The sequence below is a fragment of the Salmo trutta genome, chromosome 3, assembly GCF_901001165.1.
Source record: "Salmo trutta chromosome 3, fSalTru1.1, whole genome shotgun sequence".
NCBI lineage: Eukaryota > Metazoa > Chordata > Actinopteri > Salmoniformes > Salmonidae > Salmo > Salmo trutta.
The window spans coordinates 17,710,409-17,730,351 of record NC_042959.1 but is presented as its reverse complement, the minus strand read 5'-3'; the positions used below and the strand labels follow the sequence as shown (position 1 = coordinate 17,730,351).

Sequence of the window (19,943 nt, the reverse complement as noted above, 5' to 3'; positions counted from 1 at the left end):
GTGTACTAGAGAGCTCTTCTCAATGGTCGCTTCTGTGACAGCTTGGGCAGCGCATTGAGGGATATCTACATTTTTAAGTAGACAATTTCTTCTTCTTGTACTTCAAGTTTGAGTGTAGGTAGTTTGAAAATAAACTGAAAAGGCGCATACCAACACCTACTGTGCTGGAGTGTGTAAAGAACAGGTATAAAGTCAAGGTTGGTGATTTACTGCCACCTGCAGTTACGGAATGTTTGCTCTGGAGTATAATTAATTGGCTGACTGCCCCTGCTGTCCTGGATGGAATTCTTCCTTAACTCATAGCAAGTCCTACCCAGTTGATGACACCAAAATGGGGAAAGCCCTATGAGGCGCTGCCCATGCTGTCACAGAAGCGGCCATTGAGAGGAGCTCTCTACTACACATCTATGGTATCTAATAATAATCCAAATAATAAACTTGGTGGGTGCTTACATTTGTCCTATTTCACACAAGTGTGTATTAATTGGGAATGTGTTTTTTGCATATGCCACTCTCCCTTAGACACCTGTGGAGAGTGGGGTCACAGGTCAGGGTCTGCCATTATCAACGGTGACCATGGAGCAATTAGGGGTAAGTGCCTTGCTCAAGGGCACATCAACAGATTTTTCACCTTGAGGATTCAAACTAGTAACCTTTCGGTTATTGGCCAAACGCTCTAACCGATAGACTACCTGCCGCCCTTATCTTCTGATTTTAGTAGCGGACACTAGCTAGAATTATGGGTACTGTAGTTCTTGGAGTATAATTATAATATTATGGTCATTTAGCAAACACAGTTAACACATACACAGTACACTATTCAGTATTATGTGGCCCATGTGGCAAACCCATAACTCAGTGATGCAAGCACCATGTTCTGAACAACTAAGTCATCAGAACTACAGATATACACATGGGTGTTAAACTTTATCTTAAAGGTCCAATGCAGCCATTTTTATCTCAACATCAAATCATTTCAGGGTAACAATTAAGTACCTTACTGTTATTGTTTTCAATTAAAATGGTAAAAAGGAAACAGAAATAGCTTCTTAGCAAAGAGACTATCTGTGAGTGGTCTGAGTGGGGAGGGGAAAACAGAAAACTAGCTGTTATTGGCAGAGAGATTTGGAACTCTCTTTCTTATTGGTCTAACTAATTTACCACCTGGTGATGTCAACAGGCAGGCCAAAACTCCATCCCACCAAAATAGGCTGACATTTCTGGTGGTCTTTTCAAACAGCTCTTACACGAAAAGGGCATTATTAGGATTTTGACAGTATTATTCCAACCTCATAGTGTGGAAATATATATCAAACACAGGAAATCTAGTTTTGACTGCACTGGACCTTTAAGGCATTTCAAATATAGTGTTTCTTGCTGTGTGTGTGTGTGTGTGTGTGTGTGTGTGTGTGTGTGTGTGGGGGGGGGGGGGGGTGTTATCATTCCAAAGTTTCAAACTAGTCTGGGCTTTTGTGGTTTGTCTCTACCACCAATCTCTTGAATATTTACCATCAATGAATTGAAATGTATCACGATTAAATACAATCAATGGCAATCCATCAATCAATAGTCATCGTACAGTTGCACAAATCCTGCATGTCTACTTTAATTATCTTTGGTTAACATAAGTTGCCTGGCTGATACCAAAGATCCAGGCCTCTGAGTCTGGGGAGGGAGGCTGTTTGATGTTGTCAGCACGATGTGTCAATAATGAAATGGACTGTGCTTTTTCTGGTTGGTTCTCATCTGTCTTTCGTACTCAAACACCCACAGGCACAGCCACACACATCCGCCGGGCGCCGCCCCCTTCCAATACAATTGATGGCTTTTCAAACCCCCAGGAAAAATTTTCAGAGAACCAACCAATGTAGCTGCTCTCTGAGACAACCGGAATATTACTTTCTGAAGACTGTCCTTAGACCAGTGGGACGCAGTGTGTTGTGTACCATGTGGGTCTGCGCGTCAGCCAGAACATAATACAAGAGGGAGTTTTGTCTAAAGTAGCCAACATAATTTATCTGTACAAGGAAGGATAATGTCTCATTTTCATTTTCTCTTCTCATTACAGATATCATAATGACCATCTCAATCAGTACATCATAGTACAGTACATTCCAGTATATTCTTGGCAATGTTCTATAGCAAAAGGAAACTGTTATAATCCTCATTGAAAACTGCACACTAGATTTGTCTTAATTGTCATTTGGAAATGACCCAGCTACAGTCAGACCTACTGATTTCTGTAGCTCCCTCCTATATTACTGTATGTAACCTTTTTCTAACATTTCCCACAAAGCAATAACAGAAGGAAGACTGAGGGAAAACTAGCGTTGTAGTTTTACAAACAGTTGAACATGAATTATACAACATTCTGCTGCTTTCATGTACCTTAATAAATGCATGTTGCAACATTTGAGCAGAAACACCCTTGCACCCCCCCCCCCCAAGAAAATAAGCCCCCAAAACAGCTGTTTTAGCAAGTTGAACGGGGAGACTACTTCCTCTTGAATGGTGTTTGAATGTTATTTTCCTGCCCTGCTCTGTAGCATTACGGAAGAAGAGCAGGTTAGTACCAGTTGGTTCGGCCTACAGTTCTACCATTCTCATCCTCATTGTCTTACGTGAGATAGAGTTAGTTTCGTCTGAACCAGTGTTATGATACTGATGACTTGGCCTACATCGCCATCTAGTGGGCGTGTCGGGGACAACAGTTGTTGACAACTAGCATTGTAGCTAAGACTAACTCTAACTCTTTTCCTAACCTGCCACGCTAACTATCCTAACCTGCCATGCTAATTATCCTAACCTGCTATGTAAACAAACCATCTGTGGTGACAAATCAGCAGTATCACCACCTCGGGTTGAGGGACTAACATCGCGTAGGAGTGACGCCACATGTTATAAGACAGTGGCCAGGATTAAATCAAAGTCGCGTTATAGAGCAGTGCCCTAGACAGCCAACAATGCGCCTTTTAAAGGTAATTTACGCTTGAGCCAATATTTGCAGTGTTCACCATGAATGCGATCTCTACGAAATTGCCTTTAAAAAGGCGCACTGTCGGCTGTCTAGTGTGCTTCCCAATAACGCACCTTGGATTGAATCCTGACCAAGGCTTCATTCCTTCTCCTTTCAATCCCCCAGGCCATTGTGAGAGCCCTTCAGGTACACTTCATCCTGTGACAGGGGCCCGTCGTAAGCCTCCATGTAAAGACTGCTAGTGCTACTGCCACTGCTGCCCAGGAAGGTGCCCACAGCCCGACCCTGGCGCGCATGGCCCACCGCGTCGCTGAACACCTTGTTGATCTGCTCCTCAGAAGGCATCCACCAGTCAGGGTTAGAGGCACAGTGCATTCGGATAAACTCTGAGGAGTACAAGTAAATATTTGTTATGATTAGAAAAACAAACTGCACACAATTTGATGTTGTAAACATCTGTTCACCAATCTCTTTAGTAGCATACATGTTGCTGTAGTACCCATCTCTTTAGTAGCATACATGTTGCTGTAGCACCCATCTCTTTAGTAGCATACATGTTGCTGTAGTACCCATCTCTTTAGTAGCATACATGTTGCTGTAGTACCCATCTCTTTAGTAGCATACATGTTGCTGTAGTACCCATCTCTTTAGTAGCATACATGTTGCTGTAGCACCCATCTCTTTAGTAGAGATGCAGCCAGTACCTCTGAGGCAGGTGACTTTAACGGGGTTGAGGGGCCGTCTCTCCGGCCCAGGCTCTCCTGAGTGAACTGAGCGTTTCCTCTTGCCCAGGCCGCACGAGTACTTGAGCTCGTCCGTAGTGAAGACGAAGCGGATCAGGTAGCGCAGCAGCCGCCGGCCATCTTTCTTGGACGAGTTGACTGCCTCGTCCCACTGCTTGTTGGTGATGAAGAGGGGGTAGTTCCCAAGGAGCTGTTTACTGCCCTGAGGAGGGGTACGAAGAAGTGAAGAGGGTGAGAATGACAGGAGGTTGGTGAGGGAAGGACGGCTCATAATGGCTGGGATGGAATGGTATAAAAGCATGTTTTTGATGTGTTTGATACCATTCCATTTATTCAGTTTCAGCCATTACTATGAACCTGTCCTCCCCATTTAAATTGCCACAAGCCACAACTGGTGAGAATGGTACGGCTTAGTTATGAGCTCTGAGTACCCTGCCATAGAGCCACCAGGGTTGGGGCCAATTCCATTTCAGTTCCGCCAATTCAGAAAGTCAACTAAAGTCAACTGAAATTCCTTTTCCAATTTTTTTCCCTCATTGAAAAGCAATGAAACGAAGAAGGAAAATTGGAATTGGATCACAGTTGATTGACTGAATTGAAATTAAATTGACCCCAACTCTGAGGGGCACTAGCAGGGTATTGAAAAGTGCATTCAAGCTGTCAAAGCATTCAGAAGAAGTGCAGTCATTCATGTGTTATAACAAGGTCGTTAACTTCATGCTCAATATGTGATGGAGAACTATGATATTTTTAGTTAGTCTAGTTTCTCAAATAAATCTAAAGCATTATTTGTGCTATACACCTGATACCAACAATAACCAATTCCTATCGTTGTAAACCCATTGAACAAGAAGTTATTGCCAGATTTAACTGCAATGTTGAGGAAAAGGTGGTGGTGGTGTCCATTAACCTTTTCTCCATTTAACAGAACCTTCTTGTTATCTTGTTATGCAACACTGTTGCAAGATGATATTTTCACATCCTTAATAGAGAAGCTGATTTGAATGGCAGTTTCACATCTTGTGCCACTAGTTTCGGTTTTATCTATAAAGCTGCTGTGCAACTGAGTTGAACATTACTTAAAGGGAGTGAAAACATCCCAAAACATCTATATATCCACTCCCCTATTTAACTGGGCTTTTAAGTGATTATTTACTCCAAAATCAAAGTTTGTTAGTCTGTCAGAGAGGAGTCCATGACATTTGTTGTGTAGGTCTAGCTATAAGCTTGATTAAAACATGAATGGGAAAGATAGGCCCCAGTTAATTTCACATTTTAGATGAATCTATATAACAGATTGTGAAACTCTTTCTAATACTGGACTACTTTTGAGGTCTCAAAATGTCTGACAAACTAGGATGGGGGTGGGGACGACGACGCTTCTCATGCTTCTCATGCCGAGAAAGCCACCAAGGTGAGTAGGTGATATTTAAGGCCCATTAGAAAGACACAAACTAAGTGAGGGGTCATTCCGTTACATACAGTAAGAAAACACATCTTGAAAACACAAACCTCATATAATGTTTTCTGTTCTTCTTCCTGTAGAGATAGAGCGCTCTTTAGATCTAAAAGTTCACCCTGGTGTCTTATTTTGCATCTCTCATGTAACATCTATAATATACACAGTGGCCGTGTCCGAATACCCGTACTAAGCTTCTAAAGAGTAGACATTTTGAGTATGCAAAAATAGAAAGTTTTATAGTATGTGAAATTTCAGAAATGTAGTATGCTATATAAAGGATGTCATACTGTACTCACTTCGGCTTTTCTGAAATTAGTATGGCCGGGGTCCTCTCTGGGTCAGCCCTATCCCTCCCTGACCCTCTCCACCCATCTCCCTGGGTCAGGGAGCTGGCTGGATGGAGTTGCGTCCCCTGGCGGCCTTGGCAGGGGTTGCTCCCCCTCCCCTCCCTGGGGGTCGCCCCCCTCCCTGGGTCGACCCCAGCCCTACCTGGCCCTCTGGAGCTATCTCTCATTCAATTCAATGAAGCACAGGTAAAGGGTTGGAGTGACTAGGACTCTCTTGGAATTCATGATTCACCTGTCGGCCGGCTTCTAAATGGCTCCTCGCTCCCCATGTGGATTGGCCTCCATAGGTGGAGGCACTTTCGGAGACGGTTCACCTTTGGTGACTCTAGATAACCTTGAGCCGATCGCGCGCCCTTTGTGGCGGTGACGCTCCAATAGCGTATCTTAAAGTTGCTGCAGTTAAAAAGCCTATAGTTGGATCTCGGGGCCGCCTGTCCCAGGCCCTGCCTCTCGGTGCCCCCTTGATGCGCTTAACTGAGTGTCCTGTGTGGTCCAAAGCGTTTACTTTGGAAAAAATTGTGTTCAAAGTAGGCCCAGTCACTTGAATACCTCAGCTAGGGTTAATGGAATAGGACTTTGGTTCTATTTTTTGGGTTTTTCTTCTGAACTGGGGCCATGATTAAGATGGATGGCCGGGGGCATTTGTATTATGCTGCTAGAGGTGAAATTCTTAGACCGGTGCAAGATGGACAAAAGTGAAAGCTTTTGCCAAGAACGTTTTCATTAATCAAGAACAAAAGTTGGCGGTCCGAAGACAATCAGATACCTTTGTATTTCCGACCATAAACGATGCCAACTTGCGATCCGGCGGCGTTAATTCCCATAACCTGCCGGGTAGCGTCCGGGAAACCAAAGTCTTTGGGTTCTAGGGGACATGGAAAGGATTACGCAATACCCTGACCATTGTGACCCATGCAATAATTGTATGAAAAGAGTCTACTGACAAGATCAACCGGGAAATGGCCTCAAAACACTTGCCGCACCAGGGCGACCAACCTGGGTCATCAAAACTGGCACCTACGGTGGGCGTTTATCGACGCCATCAGGTTGAGCAAGCAAGATCTTCCACAGTCCTATGTTCCGGGGACTCTGGGGGCAAAAGTTCCGGGAGATTAGATGCATCAGTCTGGCAGACTCGCAAGTGCAGAATACGCGAAGGAAACACCAGAAACACCTTGCTGGCACTGGCCGATATTACAAACTTGAACGAACCCCGGTCTAGCCGTCAGAGAAAATGCCGCTGCCTAGATCTTTCTCAGTCCACAAGCCGGGATCCCCCCAGACGGCCGAATGCCGGGGAGGGGGGGACCCAGGTATTGTGGCGCCTGAGTTGGTGAGCAGATTAATGTCACCTGCCCTGGCATCGGATAATGGAGATGAGGATGTCGTGTTGCCACCGCAGCCAGCTCAGTCTGAATCAATTCTCCTACCCGACCCTACTCCAGCTACGTCTGTTGATTTTGTCCACCCACACCAGACGCGATCAGGACACACAGGTTGAAATATCAAAACAAACGTTGAACCAACTATATTCATTTGGGGACAGGTCTAAAAGCATTAAACATTTATGGCAATTTAGCTAGCTTGCTGTTGCTAGATAATTTGTCCTGGGATATAAACATTGGGTTGTTATTTTACCTGAAATGCACAAGATCCTCTACAGATAAAAGGGTAAACCGAGTTCGTTCCTAGTAATCTCTCCTCCTTCAGGTTTCTTCTTCTTCTCTGGACTTTATATGGCGGTTGGCAACCAACTTTAAGGTGCATTACCACCACCAACTGGACTGGAGTGTGGACCTCAGCTCATCTTTCAATCACCAATGTGGGTATATGCTCCTAAAAACCAATAAGATGAGAGAGGCGGGACTTGCAGCGCACAAAGCATATAGACCTAAGTTCTATTTTAGAGCTTGACTACGCAGACAGTCATTGACGCACCCGAGCAGTGTGGGTGCAATGATTGAATAACATATATATTTATTTTGCAACGTTTTCACAAGCAACGCAGGTGGTGTGGTCAGCATGTAAGACCCTTCATAGCTTCGTGAAAGTTCTATATAAGTGTAGCTCTTGTGGGGGAACCGGTATCAGTCGTCATGCAATCTCCTGACATGTTCCTAAGTGTAACTGTGTGCCAGAGGCCCAGGTTGCGGTTGCAGCAGTAATTGTATACAAACATTTCCCAAACAGCTTTGGTTTTGGGGTCAGCCTCTCCCAGCATAGGCCTTTTATTGCCAGCAAAAGTCTGAGGAAGCAAGAGCGAACAATGGTAAACAGATCGGAAGGAAAACTACCAACGATGGCTGGACAGAGTGGGAAGAGTATAAACTATTCAAGAGTCACAAATCCTTCCATAGCATGGTTGTGATTGGCCGACTGGGAAGGATTCAATAGCAGGTGAGGTATAAACGAAGAGTCCTGAGAAAGGCAGTGACTCGAAACAAGGGTCCTGAGGAAGCCCATTTTGTGAATGATGAATTCTGTCTGTCCCAGGTGAACCACCACCCTCAGTACACGAGCTGCGGTCGAGGCCAACATGGGCGTGGATGGAGATTTCGAAATCGGGGCCATCACATTATCTTTAAGGGGTGTGGATCAGAATCCTGCACTGGTCGAGTCTTCGGCACTGGAAATAGAGAAGTTGCTGGGCAAAGTTGCTTGAGGAACCGTTAGGCAGAGCGATACAGCGGGAAGCAGGCCTATGAGCGGGAATAAGAGATGGAAAGAAAAGAGGGCTGACTTACGTCAGCAACAGTTGTTATTTAACAAAGACCGGCCCTAATCTTAGATGGAGAGGTGTTCGATTCATGTGCCATCCCCATGACAGAACTCACTCTGGCCTTTGCCAACCGATGGCAGGCCACGAAGCCGTTCAACGGGCTGGGCCAATTCCGCACGGAAGGAGGAGCTGACAACGTCTGATCTCAGCAGCGGAGGTATATGAAAACCGGCACAGCAGCAGGTCCCGATGGAGTCACCAGAGAAACTGTTAAGTTGTGACCCCAGAGCAGAGAAGTTGGCTCACTTGTTCTTGATGTGGCTAGTGACAGGGGCCCTATCGTTGACCTTCAAAGAGTGCCGCAGTACATTGATACCAAACACGTCCGACCCAGTGGAACGGGGACAGATCGGAGGGTGGCAGCCTATCACCATCAGAATCCATAGCCGCACGGCTCTTCTCTAGGATTATTACAGCCATGCTGGTGCGTGCCTGCCCAAGTCTGTGACAAAGGGGCTTCATATTTGCCCCGAGGGGTGTTCTGAAAATGGTATGTCACTCCAGGGGCTCATCAAACAGAGTAAAAAACAATGTACACCCCTAGCTGTGGTATTTGTGGACTTTGTGAAGGCTTTCGACTCGGCATTGCATGAGCACCTTCTGGGTGTTCTTGGGCAAAGGGGCCTTGACCGGCACATCATGGAGTTGATCGAGAGCATTTATGAGAACAGCGTAACAAGGGTCATTCTTGATGGAGTGAAATCCTTGATGATTGAGATGTTGGTCCGACATGTTGGTCCAAGGTCGCAGCTGCTGTTCAATCCAGACACTCGAACGCCATGGCTCTGGGGTCGGGCCAGAAGGCCGCCAGACTACCACTTTAGTGTTTGCCGATGACTTGGTACTGTTGAACAGCTCGGTGAAAGGTATGGGAAAAAAACATGGCAATTCTGGAACAATATTGCCAACTGACGGAGTTCAACCCAAAAAGTGCCACAGTTTCTTAATTGAGAAAGGTGGTAATGACCACAGCAAGTCCTCATTCAAGGTTAATGACTGTTTATCCTGGAAACTGAATGGAGAGGACTTGCACTTAATTGGGCCTGAGGAATCCTAAAAATATCCTGGAATGCAAGTGAACCCGTGGGCAGGCATTGTTAAACCGGAACTGATCGGGCTACTTTGTGACTGGATATGCAAGATTGGATGGGCGGTGCTAAAGCCTTCTCAGAAGGTCAAGATGTTGAACTCTTTCGCTGTCCCGAGGCTAATCTACAGAGCTGACCACAGCAACCGAAAGGGGGTCGACCTGACCAAAATAGATGGAATGATAAGAACCGCTGTGAAAGAATGGCTCCCCCACCCACGAGCACATGTAACGGGTCGCTCTATGTGAAACACCGATACAGGGGCCTAGGTATCGTGAAGCTGGCCCCCCAGATTCCATTGATCCAGGCCAGAAGGATCCACTGGCAGTGGCTCTCGACAGATGAGGGAATATGGCTGCAAGCCGGTGGGAGCGACACAAAGATGACCTCCCTCGACAACAACACAACTGGCTTAGTGACGCTGCATTTCCCAATACCGTGTGATTGGAGGCAGGAAGAAATGTGAAAATGGATATGCCTAGCAACTCAAGGTGTGGGGATGCAGGCCTTTGGCAGTGATAAGATCAGCAAAACCTGGCTTACCTCCTCAGTGGGATTCCAGCACGGCCAGTATAACAATGGACTGAAGTTGAGGGCAAATGTCTATCCTACTCGGGAGATGTTCAAAAGGGGAAGGCCGGAGAAGGATTCCTCTTGGAGGCACTTTCCAGCCCTGTATGAATCTTGCTGACATATACTGGGTCAATGCCAATTGATCCAAGGAGCCCGCATAAATAGGCACAACAAGGTGTGTGACCTATCAGTAACGGAAGCCAACGAAAGCAACGGATGGAACGTTATCAAGGAGATGCATATCTCCACACTGGATGGGAGACTAAGGAAACCAGACTTGACATTCGTGAAAAATGGTGCAGCTTTGGTGGTTGACGTTACAGTGCGATACGAAGTCGCAGTTGACACCGTCGAGGTGGCTAGATCTGAAAAGATTGCATACTACATCACTGTTGCTGCATCAATCATTAACAAGCTGCCGGGAGTTGATAGGGTCATCTCGTTTGGCTTCCCGAGAGGGGCCCTGGGCAAGTGGCCTACTCCTAACGATCAAGTATTGCAAGCCATGGGACTATCTCGGTCTCGAAGGACGGACTTCACAAAGCTGGAAAAACAAAGAGTCCTGCTCTACTCCATAGATCTGCTGAGAGATGTCTTCCATGCAGATCGGCTCGACGAAGAGGCACAGAGTGATGAAGGTGTTTAAACCACATCAGGCCAAGTGGGTCTGATATTCCTCTCTACTCCATAGAACGAAAACCCTAACCGTGGTCGAGAGTCCACTTAGGTGGCCGTCAGAGCATGGTGGAATACAAGGGTTGGCCGGGACAAGATCCGATAATAAGGGTAACTGACCCGGGCTATGTGTCCATTAGTGATTAACATGGGTAACTGGGATCCCGAGACTGTTTTAACAGAGTTGGTCCCCGTTAAGATATAGTACCTTGATACTTAAACTATTTCTACTGTTCATCTCCCCCGTTATTCATGATCGATCTGAAAAATCATCAACTTGATTCAGCCAAATATAGGATATATTTATTATATTAAATATTCTGTCAATCATTGAAGGATTTTATCTAGCAAGCTTAGCAACTTTGTTCATTTTACTTTTGTTGGACTGCCATTACAAAGTTTGTATGATTCAACAACGCTATACGCGGGGTGCACTCCGTGCGTCCTAAGCATGCTCTGTGTCCAGATAGCCTGCTGCTGAAATACTAATTGAGGAACATTATGAACGGCCTGTTTTGCTATTAAAAACAATGTCATTGGCGATCAAAGATAGTTCCTCTATCATTACTGAATATCAGTTTAATTTGCCCTGAAATCCTTACATAGTGACACAGCCAAGCTGACAAGGTGGCACAGCGACAATCTTATTTGGGGAGAACCCTGGCATAGTGACCATATCTTGGTTTTAAACGCTTTAAATGGGCACTTCTGATTTCTGCCATATTTCCCGGACTCTCTGGATAAATATGAATTATTCTCGGTATTGAAACTGGAAAATATGAATCCCTCCATGGAATAGAGTCCTGCATGGGTAAACGGCTAGGTTGAACCCACCTGGCCCATGGATCAGCCGAAATGTATGTCAATGTGAAGAAATTCTAAGTGTAGCTGTGGGACCGGCGTAGCCCAATGAATATCAAAGGGAAGAGGGGACTCTGAGGACAATGCACAGCGAAGGGAGTAAACACTGGATGACACGATAAGTGCCGTCTTCTCGCAACACACATCCACCCATACTCACACACATACGCACACACATACAGTATGGTAACAAGTATCACAAACACACTCACAATGGCAAAACACACAGTCTTACACTTTCATACATTGGCCGAGGGCGCTACCATCCGATTCCTAGCCAAATAGTCCCTCTTGACTGATTACCGCTCACACCAGCTGAAGCACGCTGGTTAGTAGTGTCAGCCCTGGGCTCTCTCTTCTCCAGGTAAGTAATGCGTAGCACATTGATGACTAGATAGGGGGACTGACAGCCAGTCTGTAAGCCAGAAAGGATCAGAACTACACTGACATGTGGCTAAACCGAATGACAAGCCTCGTTTCGCCAGTGCTCCTCATCTCAAAGTGAAGAAATTCAATGAAGCGGGTAAACGGTGGGCAACTTTGAGCCTCTTTAGGTAGCCAACTAGTTACCAGGTACACGGCTGGACCCCCAGCCCACTCCCGAGGGCCCCTGGCCATTGACTCCCTGTCAAATTAAAGGTTAAATAAAAAAGATAAGGGGACGCACTCTACCAAAATGAACGAATGGCGAGAAACATCGCAATTGCACATTAGACGACGCCTTCTCAGAATGGATGAGCTTAGTATGTTGATATTTGCACGTACTGCATTCGTTTTCTACTGAACAATACGTTCTAAATATAGTATGTAGTACAATTAATACACAGCATGCAGTAAGTAGTAGGCAAGACAGGTTTCAGACACGGCCAGTATGACTAGTGATAAAACATATAAAAAGGTACAGTACAGTACCTGACAGAAACTGGAACAGACCAAGAGTATTTCTTTCTAGAAAGACACGGTCTGTGTTTTGAGACAAACTGATTTCTTGCCTCTGTTAGTTGTTCCTCTGCCATGGGCTGTATAAACTGGTCATGGTGTTGGAGAACAGTCTTGAAGAAGTCCAGCACATTCTGGCAGGGAGCTGGAAGGAGATCAGGGTTATAAAAGCCATCAAAAAGATTTGATTGAAGCCACACCAAGAATGCAATATATAAATAGAGTCTGGGGTGTCTAACTCTAAGTCGCTCAAGATAAGAGCATCTGCTTAATGACTAAAATGTAAAATACAGCCCTCCCCCCGAAATGATTGGGACAGTGACACGTTTTGGCTCTGTACTCCAGCACTTTGGATTTTAAATGATACAATGACTATGAGGTTAAAGTGCAGACTGTCAGCTTTAATTTGAGGGTATTTTGATCCATATCAGGTAAACCATTTAGAAATTACAACAGTTTTTGTACATAGTCCCCCCATTTTAGGGGACCAAAGGTATTGGGACAAATTCACTTCACTCAAACTTTTCACTCCAAAGTTTCTTATTTTATTTATTTTTTATTTAACCTTTATTTAACTAGGCAAGTCAGTTAAGAACAAATTGTTATTTACAATGACTGCCTACCCCGGCCAAACCCTAACCCGGACGACACTGGGCCAAATGTGCGCCGCCCTATGGGACTCCCAATCACGGCCGGTTGTGATACAGCCTGGAATCGAACCAGGGTCTGTAGTGACACCTCTAGCACTGAGATAAAGTGCCTTAGACTGCTGCGCCACTCGGGAGCCCAGAAAACTGCTCGAGTACAGAACCAAAACAACAACAAAAAATTCCAGAGGGCACTGTAAATCTTGAACTTGACATTAAAAGTTAGGTACTTCACCACATGGTTACCCCCCTCATTTGCCACTGTGTCATTATTGTGACATGCTATGTCGAGTCACAGGGTAAAGACCCAAATCCACGGAGTTGTCTTGGGCAGCAAAATTAGCACATCATCTCACTTGAGGCATTTACGGGTGACGGCCTTCTATCGTATCCACATACCAAGTCACAATCTCACATGAATCTGCATAAACTGTTGAAATTGCCATTACTGGGTTCTATGATCCTGAAACCCCGGTACTGTACCTGGTATGTTGTCCATCTTGTTGCGCAGCTCTTCGTTCTCCTGCTGCAGACACAGCACCTCCTGCTCCAGCTCCACACAGCGAGGGCAGCAGCTCTCCTCCTCCTCCTCCTCTTCCTCCTCTGGCAGAGTGGACGAGGGGTGGCCATACGAATCCGAGGGGGCCGGGGAGTTCCAGCCCCCCAGGTTGTGGCCCGGCGACCCCCCAGACTCGGGCTCAGCTGGTGGGCATCGCTCTCCCTCGAGGCCCGGGCCCGGGTGGGGCTGCTGGTTCCCGGTGAGCAGATAGCTCTGGAGGGACTCAGTGAAGATGCGCAGGAAGGCGGATGTTTGTTGTTGGCTCCAGTGGCTGTGCTGGGCTTCGTCATCAGGGTCGACGGTGGCGCTCTCGTCAAGACGTGGCGTGCCCGGGGTGGGGTAATGACCCCCCTGACCCGCGACTGGCCTTGACTCCCCCCCAGGTCCAGAGAGGCAGCTGTCCTCCTGCTTGATGTGGGAGGTGAGGGAGGAGGGCAGAGGAGCTTGAGGCTCCACAAACCGGCCGTTGTTGTTGAGAAGAGTGAGGACCCGGCTACACTGCTGTGCGAAGGCATCCAAGATGAGACGGTTTTCTAGAGGAACAGAGAGCGAGTAGATAAAGATGGCCGAGGCATTCACTATGACATTCAAGCCAACCAGCATATTTTGGAGTCAACTTTTGGGCGTCAACACATTTCTACATTTCCACAGTCCTTGATTACTTGGCATTGAATTGATGGCATGGATTTTAAAAAAACACAGAAGAGCGTGGACTAGATTGGTTGTTCATAATACTACAGTAGGATTGCTTCAGTCTTATCCCTTTCTCAGTCACCTCTACTTGACTCTCAAATTCTATATAAAGGTGTTGGAGTTTCTGCTTCGCTGCTCTGGCTTCCTCCCCTCACCCCCTCTATCTAGCTCTTCCTCTTTTTCTACAAGAGTCATATTTTACCCGAGTACAGGTTCCCTCCATTCAATGGCAATCTTGTACAAGGAAGCTGGTTGAGTCAGACGTCAATATCTAGGCCTACACTAGTCCTTCCCTTGCCATTGTTGCCTGTGCTTGCTCTTTGGGGGTTATAGGCTTTGGTTGCAGTTGAGCACTTTTCGACAAATGCATTTGATTTGATGATATTTGATGTGCCCCCCCCCTCCTCTTGAGCTTAAATAATCACCCAAGCCAAACAAATGGGCTTATGATGCTACTGAGCTATAATATCATCCATAACAGCTCATAAAAGCAGCTCTCCCTGTGTCCTTCTCCCAGCAGTCTCAGCACATCGGAATGAGATGATCTCGCACATCTCCCCTCTAATGATTACGAATGTGTTGCCTTCACACACAAAGAGACAAGGCAGGTAATTATGAGCGCAGACAGCTACCCACGGCGCCCTCGCTGCAACTGGGCGGGAGGCCCGGCACTCTGGCAGCCGCTGAGACGTGTCTATCGGCCTGGCGCAGATGTGTCGCATTTATTAATATGTGTGCCGTCTTTGTTTACCCGCCGAGATGTATCTGATATCATCCCCCGTGCCTCCGTCCCTCCCACCCGTCCCTCTTCTCTTGCTCCCTGGTACTGTGCACGGGGAGACAGCCTCATAAAATGTCATTAAATACAACATGCTCCGCGGAGGCAAATTTATGAGCACCATTTATTTTAATCACAACTCTTTGGAAAAGCTTTTAAATGCAATTTGCTTTATTGTGTGTGGATCTCAGGGCCGGTGTCCTTGGGTTCCTCCTTCTGTCTGTGGGATGCATAATGGGAAAGAAACACCACCTCTGTCTGACTGTCACCTCCAGGGAAATGTGGAATCATTAAATCACATGAATACTTAGTTGTATTGACTAGCTTTTGTCGTATGGTTAACATAATATATACCCTTTTTGTACTATTGCGCCGAACTGACCCAAACGTGCTCGCTCGATTATTTTCTTTACGGGCTCTTCTTATCAGCACAATTACAACAGCTTGGTTTAGGTCAACTCGGTTTGGCTCAGTGGAGTGAAAAGCCCTATACTGTATTGAATGCAGATACCTAAGAACTGTGTACAACTGGGCTTTGAATTGGGTTTTCAAGACAAAATTGGAAGCCCCAGTACCATAAGGGCAGGTTAGTTATAACGTAGTGAAGGTTCAGGGAAGCCTATAGGCCTACCATAGAGCATGTAATACTGTATGAGGCCTGTACTTTGTCACTACGATGGATAATGGCATGAGGCGACATTACAAGTATCATACCTATTTGGCTTGATGCTACACCACAGTGCTAATACAGTAGACATTATAAGCTAGATAGTGCTGTGTCAGCATAACAACAATCTCAGAATACTGACGCTCAACCTCCCCTGCTAGTGGAGTGATAAGGAGATCTATATCTGTGGGGGAAATATGATATCTGTTTAACTTAGTAACAAAACTGCTTCCGGCTCTGGTCAAAGCTAGTGCACTATAATAGGGATATGGTGCCAATTGGGACGCAGATCAAGGTTCCAATAGAAATAGAAGTGTAGTGTATTTCTATGCTTACTCTTTCTTTGAGAAACTAGTTTGCCTGCTTTTGCTCAAAAGCAGTGCACATCATTACAATGGATATTTCCGAAGACAACATTTCACACAGATAAACACAAACACACTTCAACAACTGCACAAGCCTATCACTCATTTGAGCACACACAGACCCTATAGTGGGCCTGCTCAGTCATGACTGCTATTTTCACTAGTACATAATACATCTATCACAGGAAATGATGGAGAAATGGGAGGATCAAATCAAATCAAGTTGTCACACGCGACCAATACAACAGGTATTTTATGGACTTTACCGTGCTTACAACAAGCCCTTAACAACAATGTAGTTTTTATAAAATAAGAGTTAAGAAAATATTTACTAAATAAACTAAAGTTAAAAAAAGTAACACAACAAAATAACAATAACAAGGCTATATATACAGGGTGTACTGGTACAGAGTCAATGTGCGGGGGTACAGGTTAGTCGAGGTAATTGAGGTAACATGTACATGTAGGTAAGGGTATCCATTGATAATAAACAGCGAGTAGCAGCAGTGTAAAGTGGATTCACCTGGTTAGTCTAGGACGTGGTAAGAGCAGGTGTTCCTAATGTTTTGTACACTCAGTTTATAGTTACTACTCTCTGCTGGACTGATATGCCATTATAGTTTAATTTGTTGTTCTATGACTATTTTATTAGGCTATCTGTATCATTTTAGCCTATAATACCTAAAATAGCCCTAGGCCCTACTTGTGGTGAATCAATAATTGTCTTTGTGCAAAATACAAAAAAACTTAACCAAAAACTGTTGTTTGTCAACAAATTTGTCATATTGGGTCAACCATGTAAATAGCCTACCGAGTAAGGTCTGGATATGGCTATAGACTTACAGCATATTTCAAAACTTGTGTTTTATTACACTCTTAGAAAAAAAGCTCTCCCCATAGGAGAACCCTTTGAAGAACCATTTTTTGTTCGAGGTAAAACACTTTTGGTTCCAGGTAGAACCCTATTGGGCTCCATGTAGAACCCTTTCCCCAGAGGATTCTACATGGAACCCAAAAGAGTTATACCTGGAACCAAAAAAAGAGTTATACCTGGAACCCAAAAAATAATATGCTTTTTGGGACCCTTTTTTATGTGTTGGAAAGGATTGTAATACTAACCAGAGAATGTATTTCTAACAGTGGTTGCATTGCATTTACGCGCCCAGGCAACAGGCCTAGACATCCTCTAGTCTAGTCCAACACCTAATTCCTAAAATAAAGGCTAAACTTTTCCTAATTTCACTTTCTCAGCAAGTTTGAAAACATACCTGAGCTTATCCCGTAAGTGCAGTCGGGAGATTCGTGGTTGAGCGCAGTTTTTCCAGGCGAATACGTGGGGTCCTGGCGCACCGCGGTGCCGCTGCCGACCCTCCCCTGGAAGCCAAGTGATGCTGCCGCCACACTCCCCACTGTTGCTGAGGTAGATGTCGCGGCTCTACTGCTGGGCCTGTTATCGCATGGGAAACGCTGTTGCTGCTGCAGCTGGGGTGTCGCGAGATACTGGCTGCTGCTGCTGCTGCTGATGGTGAGGGAGGTTTGGTGGAGCTGCTGCCGCTGTTGCTGATACTGTTGTTGATATGGATGATGGTGATTGAGATTATGATTGTAGTGATGACCGCCTCCGTCTCCCAGCAGCGGGATATCGACCATTGTGGGTCTGTCGAACCGCGCCTTCCCCACCAACCGCTTGTTTGGGAAGGTCTTGAGGCTGCTGTATGGACCCCGCTGCTGACTGCACATCTTTGGGGCGCAGAGACCCTCGTCGGCAGGTTGCATTTCCCCCTCCATCACTGCAAGTTTCAACACGCAGTGGTGACTCGAGCTCGCTCTTGTCGCGTCCTTGTCTGGTGACTGGTTATTTTTTTCGTCACCGTCTCGCTGTCTGGCTCAGTTTCCCCCCCAGTAGTGCACTTTAATATTCAGAGGGTGGGCTAATTTACTGACAAGACACAGCTCCAATCCCCAGACGGGGGGCGCCGCGTTAAAAAGTGATTGTGCCAAGAGGGAAATACAGGCGCGATCTGCACATCCCGCTGTCTGTACGTTGTGTCTCTAATAGCCTACATGAGCATACACAGTTTTAAAGCAAAATTATATCGATGAAACTATAGCGGCCATTTTGCCTCTGAGGACAAGCTGGGTGAAGTGAGAATACGCGACCCCTTCACTATGACAACGGCCTCAAATAAGTGTGTCTCTCAAAATGACAGCTAAAATGAATAGGATAGCCTAATTGGGTTGTGTTTGGTTTTTGGAATGTTTGAAATAACCTACATGAGATTAAACATGGCATGATTGTGTACCTTTACATGTACACTAATAATTCGATATTAAAGTGATTATGGCAGAAGGCCGAGTATGGCATTAGTCATGTTAACCCTTTACTCTGTTTATCTTAATCGCCGTAAGGTCATAATCGAAGTAAGCATACGCCGATTAAAACACCTGGTTTTCTGAGCAATCTTTCGAATTATTAGGACATGTAAACAGTTTAAATCCGCGTTCCAGCGGTTTATTTGATCTGCGCATGTGCCAGCACCGGGTAGCGCAAGCCTTCCTATGCGCAAGTGAGGGGAGTTCAGAAAAACTGTAAATGTGCGTCTTATAAGTAGTTTTCACATACAATCAGTGGTGGAAAAAGTACCCAATAGTCATACTTGAGTAAAAGTAAACATACCTTAATAGAAAATGACTCAAGAAAAAGTAAAAGTCACCCAGTAAAATACTACCTGAGTAACAGTCTAAAAGTATTTGGTTTTAAATATACTTAAGTATCAAAAGTAAATGTAATTGCTCAAATATACTTAAGTATCAAAGTAAAAGTATAAATCATTTCAAATTCCTTATATTAAGCAAACCAGACGGCACATTATTTTTTGTTTTTACATTTACGGATAGCCAGGGGCACACTCCAAAACTCAGACATCATTTACTAACGAAGCATTCGTGTTTCGTGACTCAGAAGGAGTAGGGATGAACAGGGATGTTCATCAAGTATAGGCCTACACTCTTAGAAAAAAGGTTCCAAAAGGGTTCTTCGGCTGTCCTCGTAGGGAACCCTTTCTGGTTCCAGGTAGAACCCTTTGTGGTTCCAGGTAGCTTCTGTAGAAAGGGTTATACCTGGAACCAAAAGGTGTTCTTCAAAGGGTTCTCCTATGGGGACAGCCACAGAACCCTTTAAGGTTCTAGATATCACAGTGAGATGCCATCTGTGTATGCTTTCCTCTATTTTATTTTTATTTAACCTTTAACTGGGCAAGTCAGCTATGAACAAATTCTTATTTACAATGATGGCCTACCAAAAGGCCTCCTGCAGGGACGGGGCCTGAGATTTAAAAAAATAAAATATAAATATAGGACAAAACACACATCACAACAAGAGAGACAACACAACACTACATGAAGAGAGACCTAAGACAACATAGCAAGGCAGAAACACATGGTAACACAGCATGGTAGCAACACAACATGACAACAACATGGTAGCAGCACAAAACACGTTACAAACATTATTCGGCACAGACAACAGCACAAAGGGCAAGAAGGTAGAGACAACAATACATAACACAAAGCAGCCACAACTGTTAGTAAGAGTGTCCATGATTGAGTCTTTGAACGAAGAGATTGAGATAAAATTTGTAAGTCGCTCTGGATAAGAGCGTCTGCTAAATGACTTAAATGTAAATGTAAATAAAACTGTCCAGTTTGAGTGTTTGTTGCAGCTCGTTCCAGTCGCTAGCTGCAACGAACTGAAAAGAGGAGCGACCCAGGGATGTGTGCGCTTTGGGGA

General features: G+C 45.2%; 1 protein-coding gene across 2 annotated transcripts; it reads right to left on the bottom strand.

Annotated features, from left to right (window-relative positions):
* Positions 1–1,998: 1,998 nt before the first annotated feature.
* On the bottom strand, positions 1,999–18,348 carry bend4 (BEN domain containing 4). Of its 2 annotated transcripts, XM_029725531.1 has the most exons (6): positions 17,422–18,348; positions 13,575–14,183; positions 12,498–12,589; positions 5,233–5,259; positions 3,682–3,922; positions 1,999–3,363 (listed from the first exon to the last, which is right to left on the bottom strand). In XM_029725531.1, the coding sequence occupies exons 1-6, from the start codon at positions 17,939–17,941 to the stop codon at positions 3,131–3,133; spliced, it is 1,722 nt and encodes a 573-aa protein (XP_029581391.1). In that variant the 5' UTR covers positions 17,942–18,348; the 3' UTR covers positions 1,999–3,130. The 2 variants fall into 2 exon arrangements, with proteins under 2 accessions (XP_029581391.1, XP_029581401.1); XM_029725541.1 differs by lacking the exon at positions 5,233–5,259.
* Positions 18,349–19,943: the final 1,595 nt, after the last annotated feature.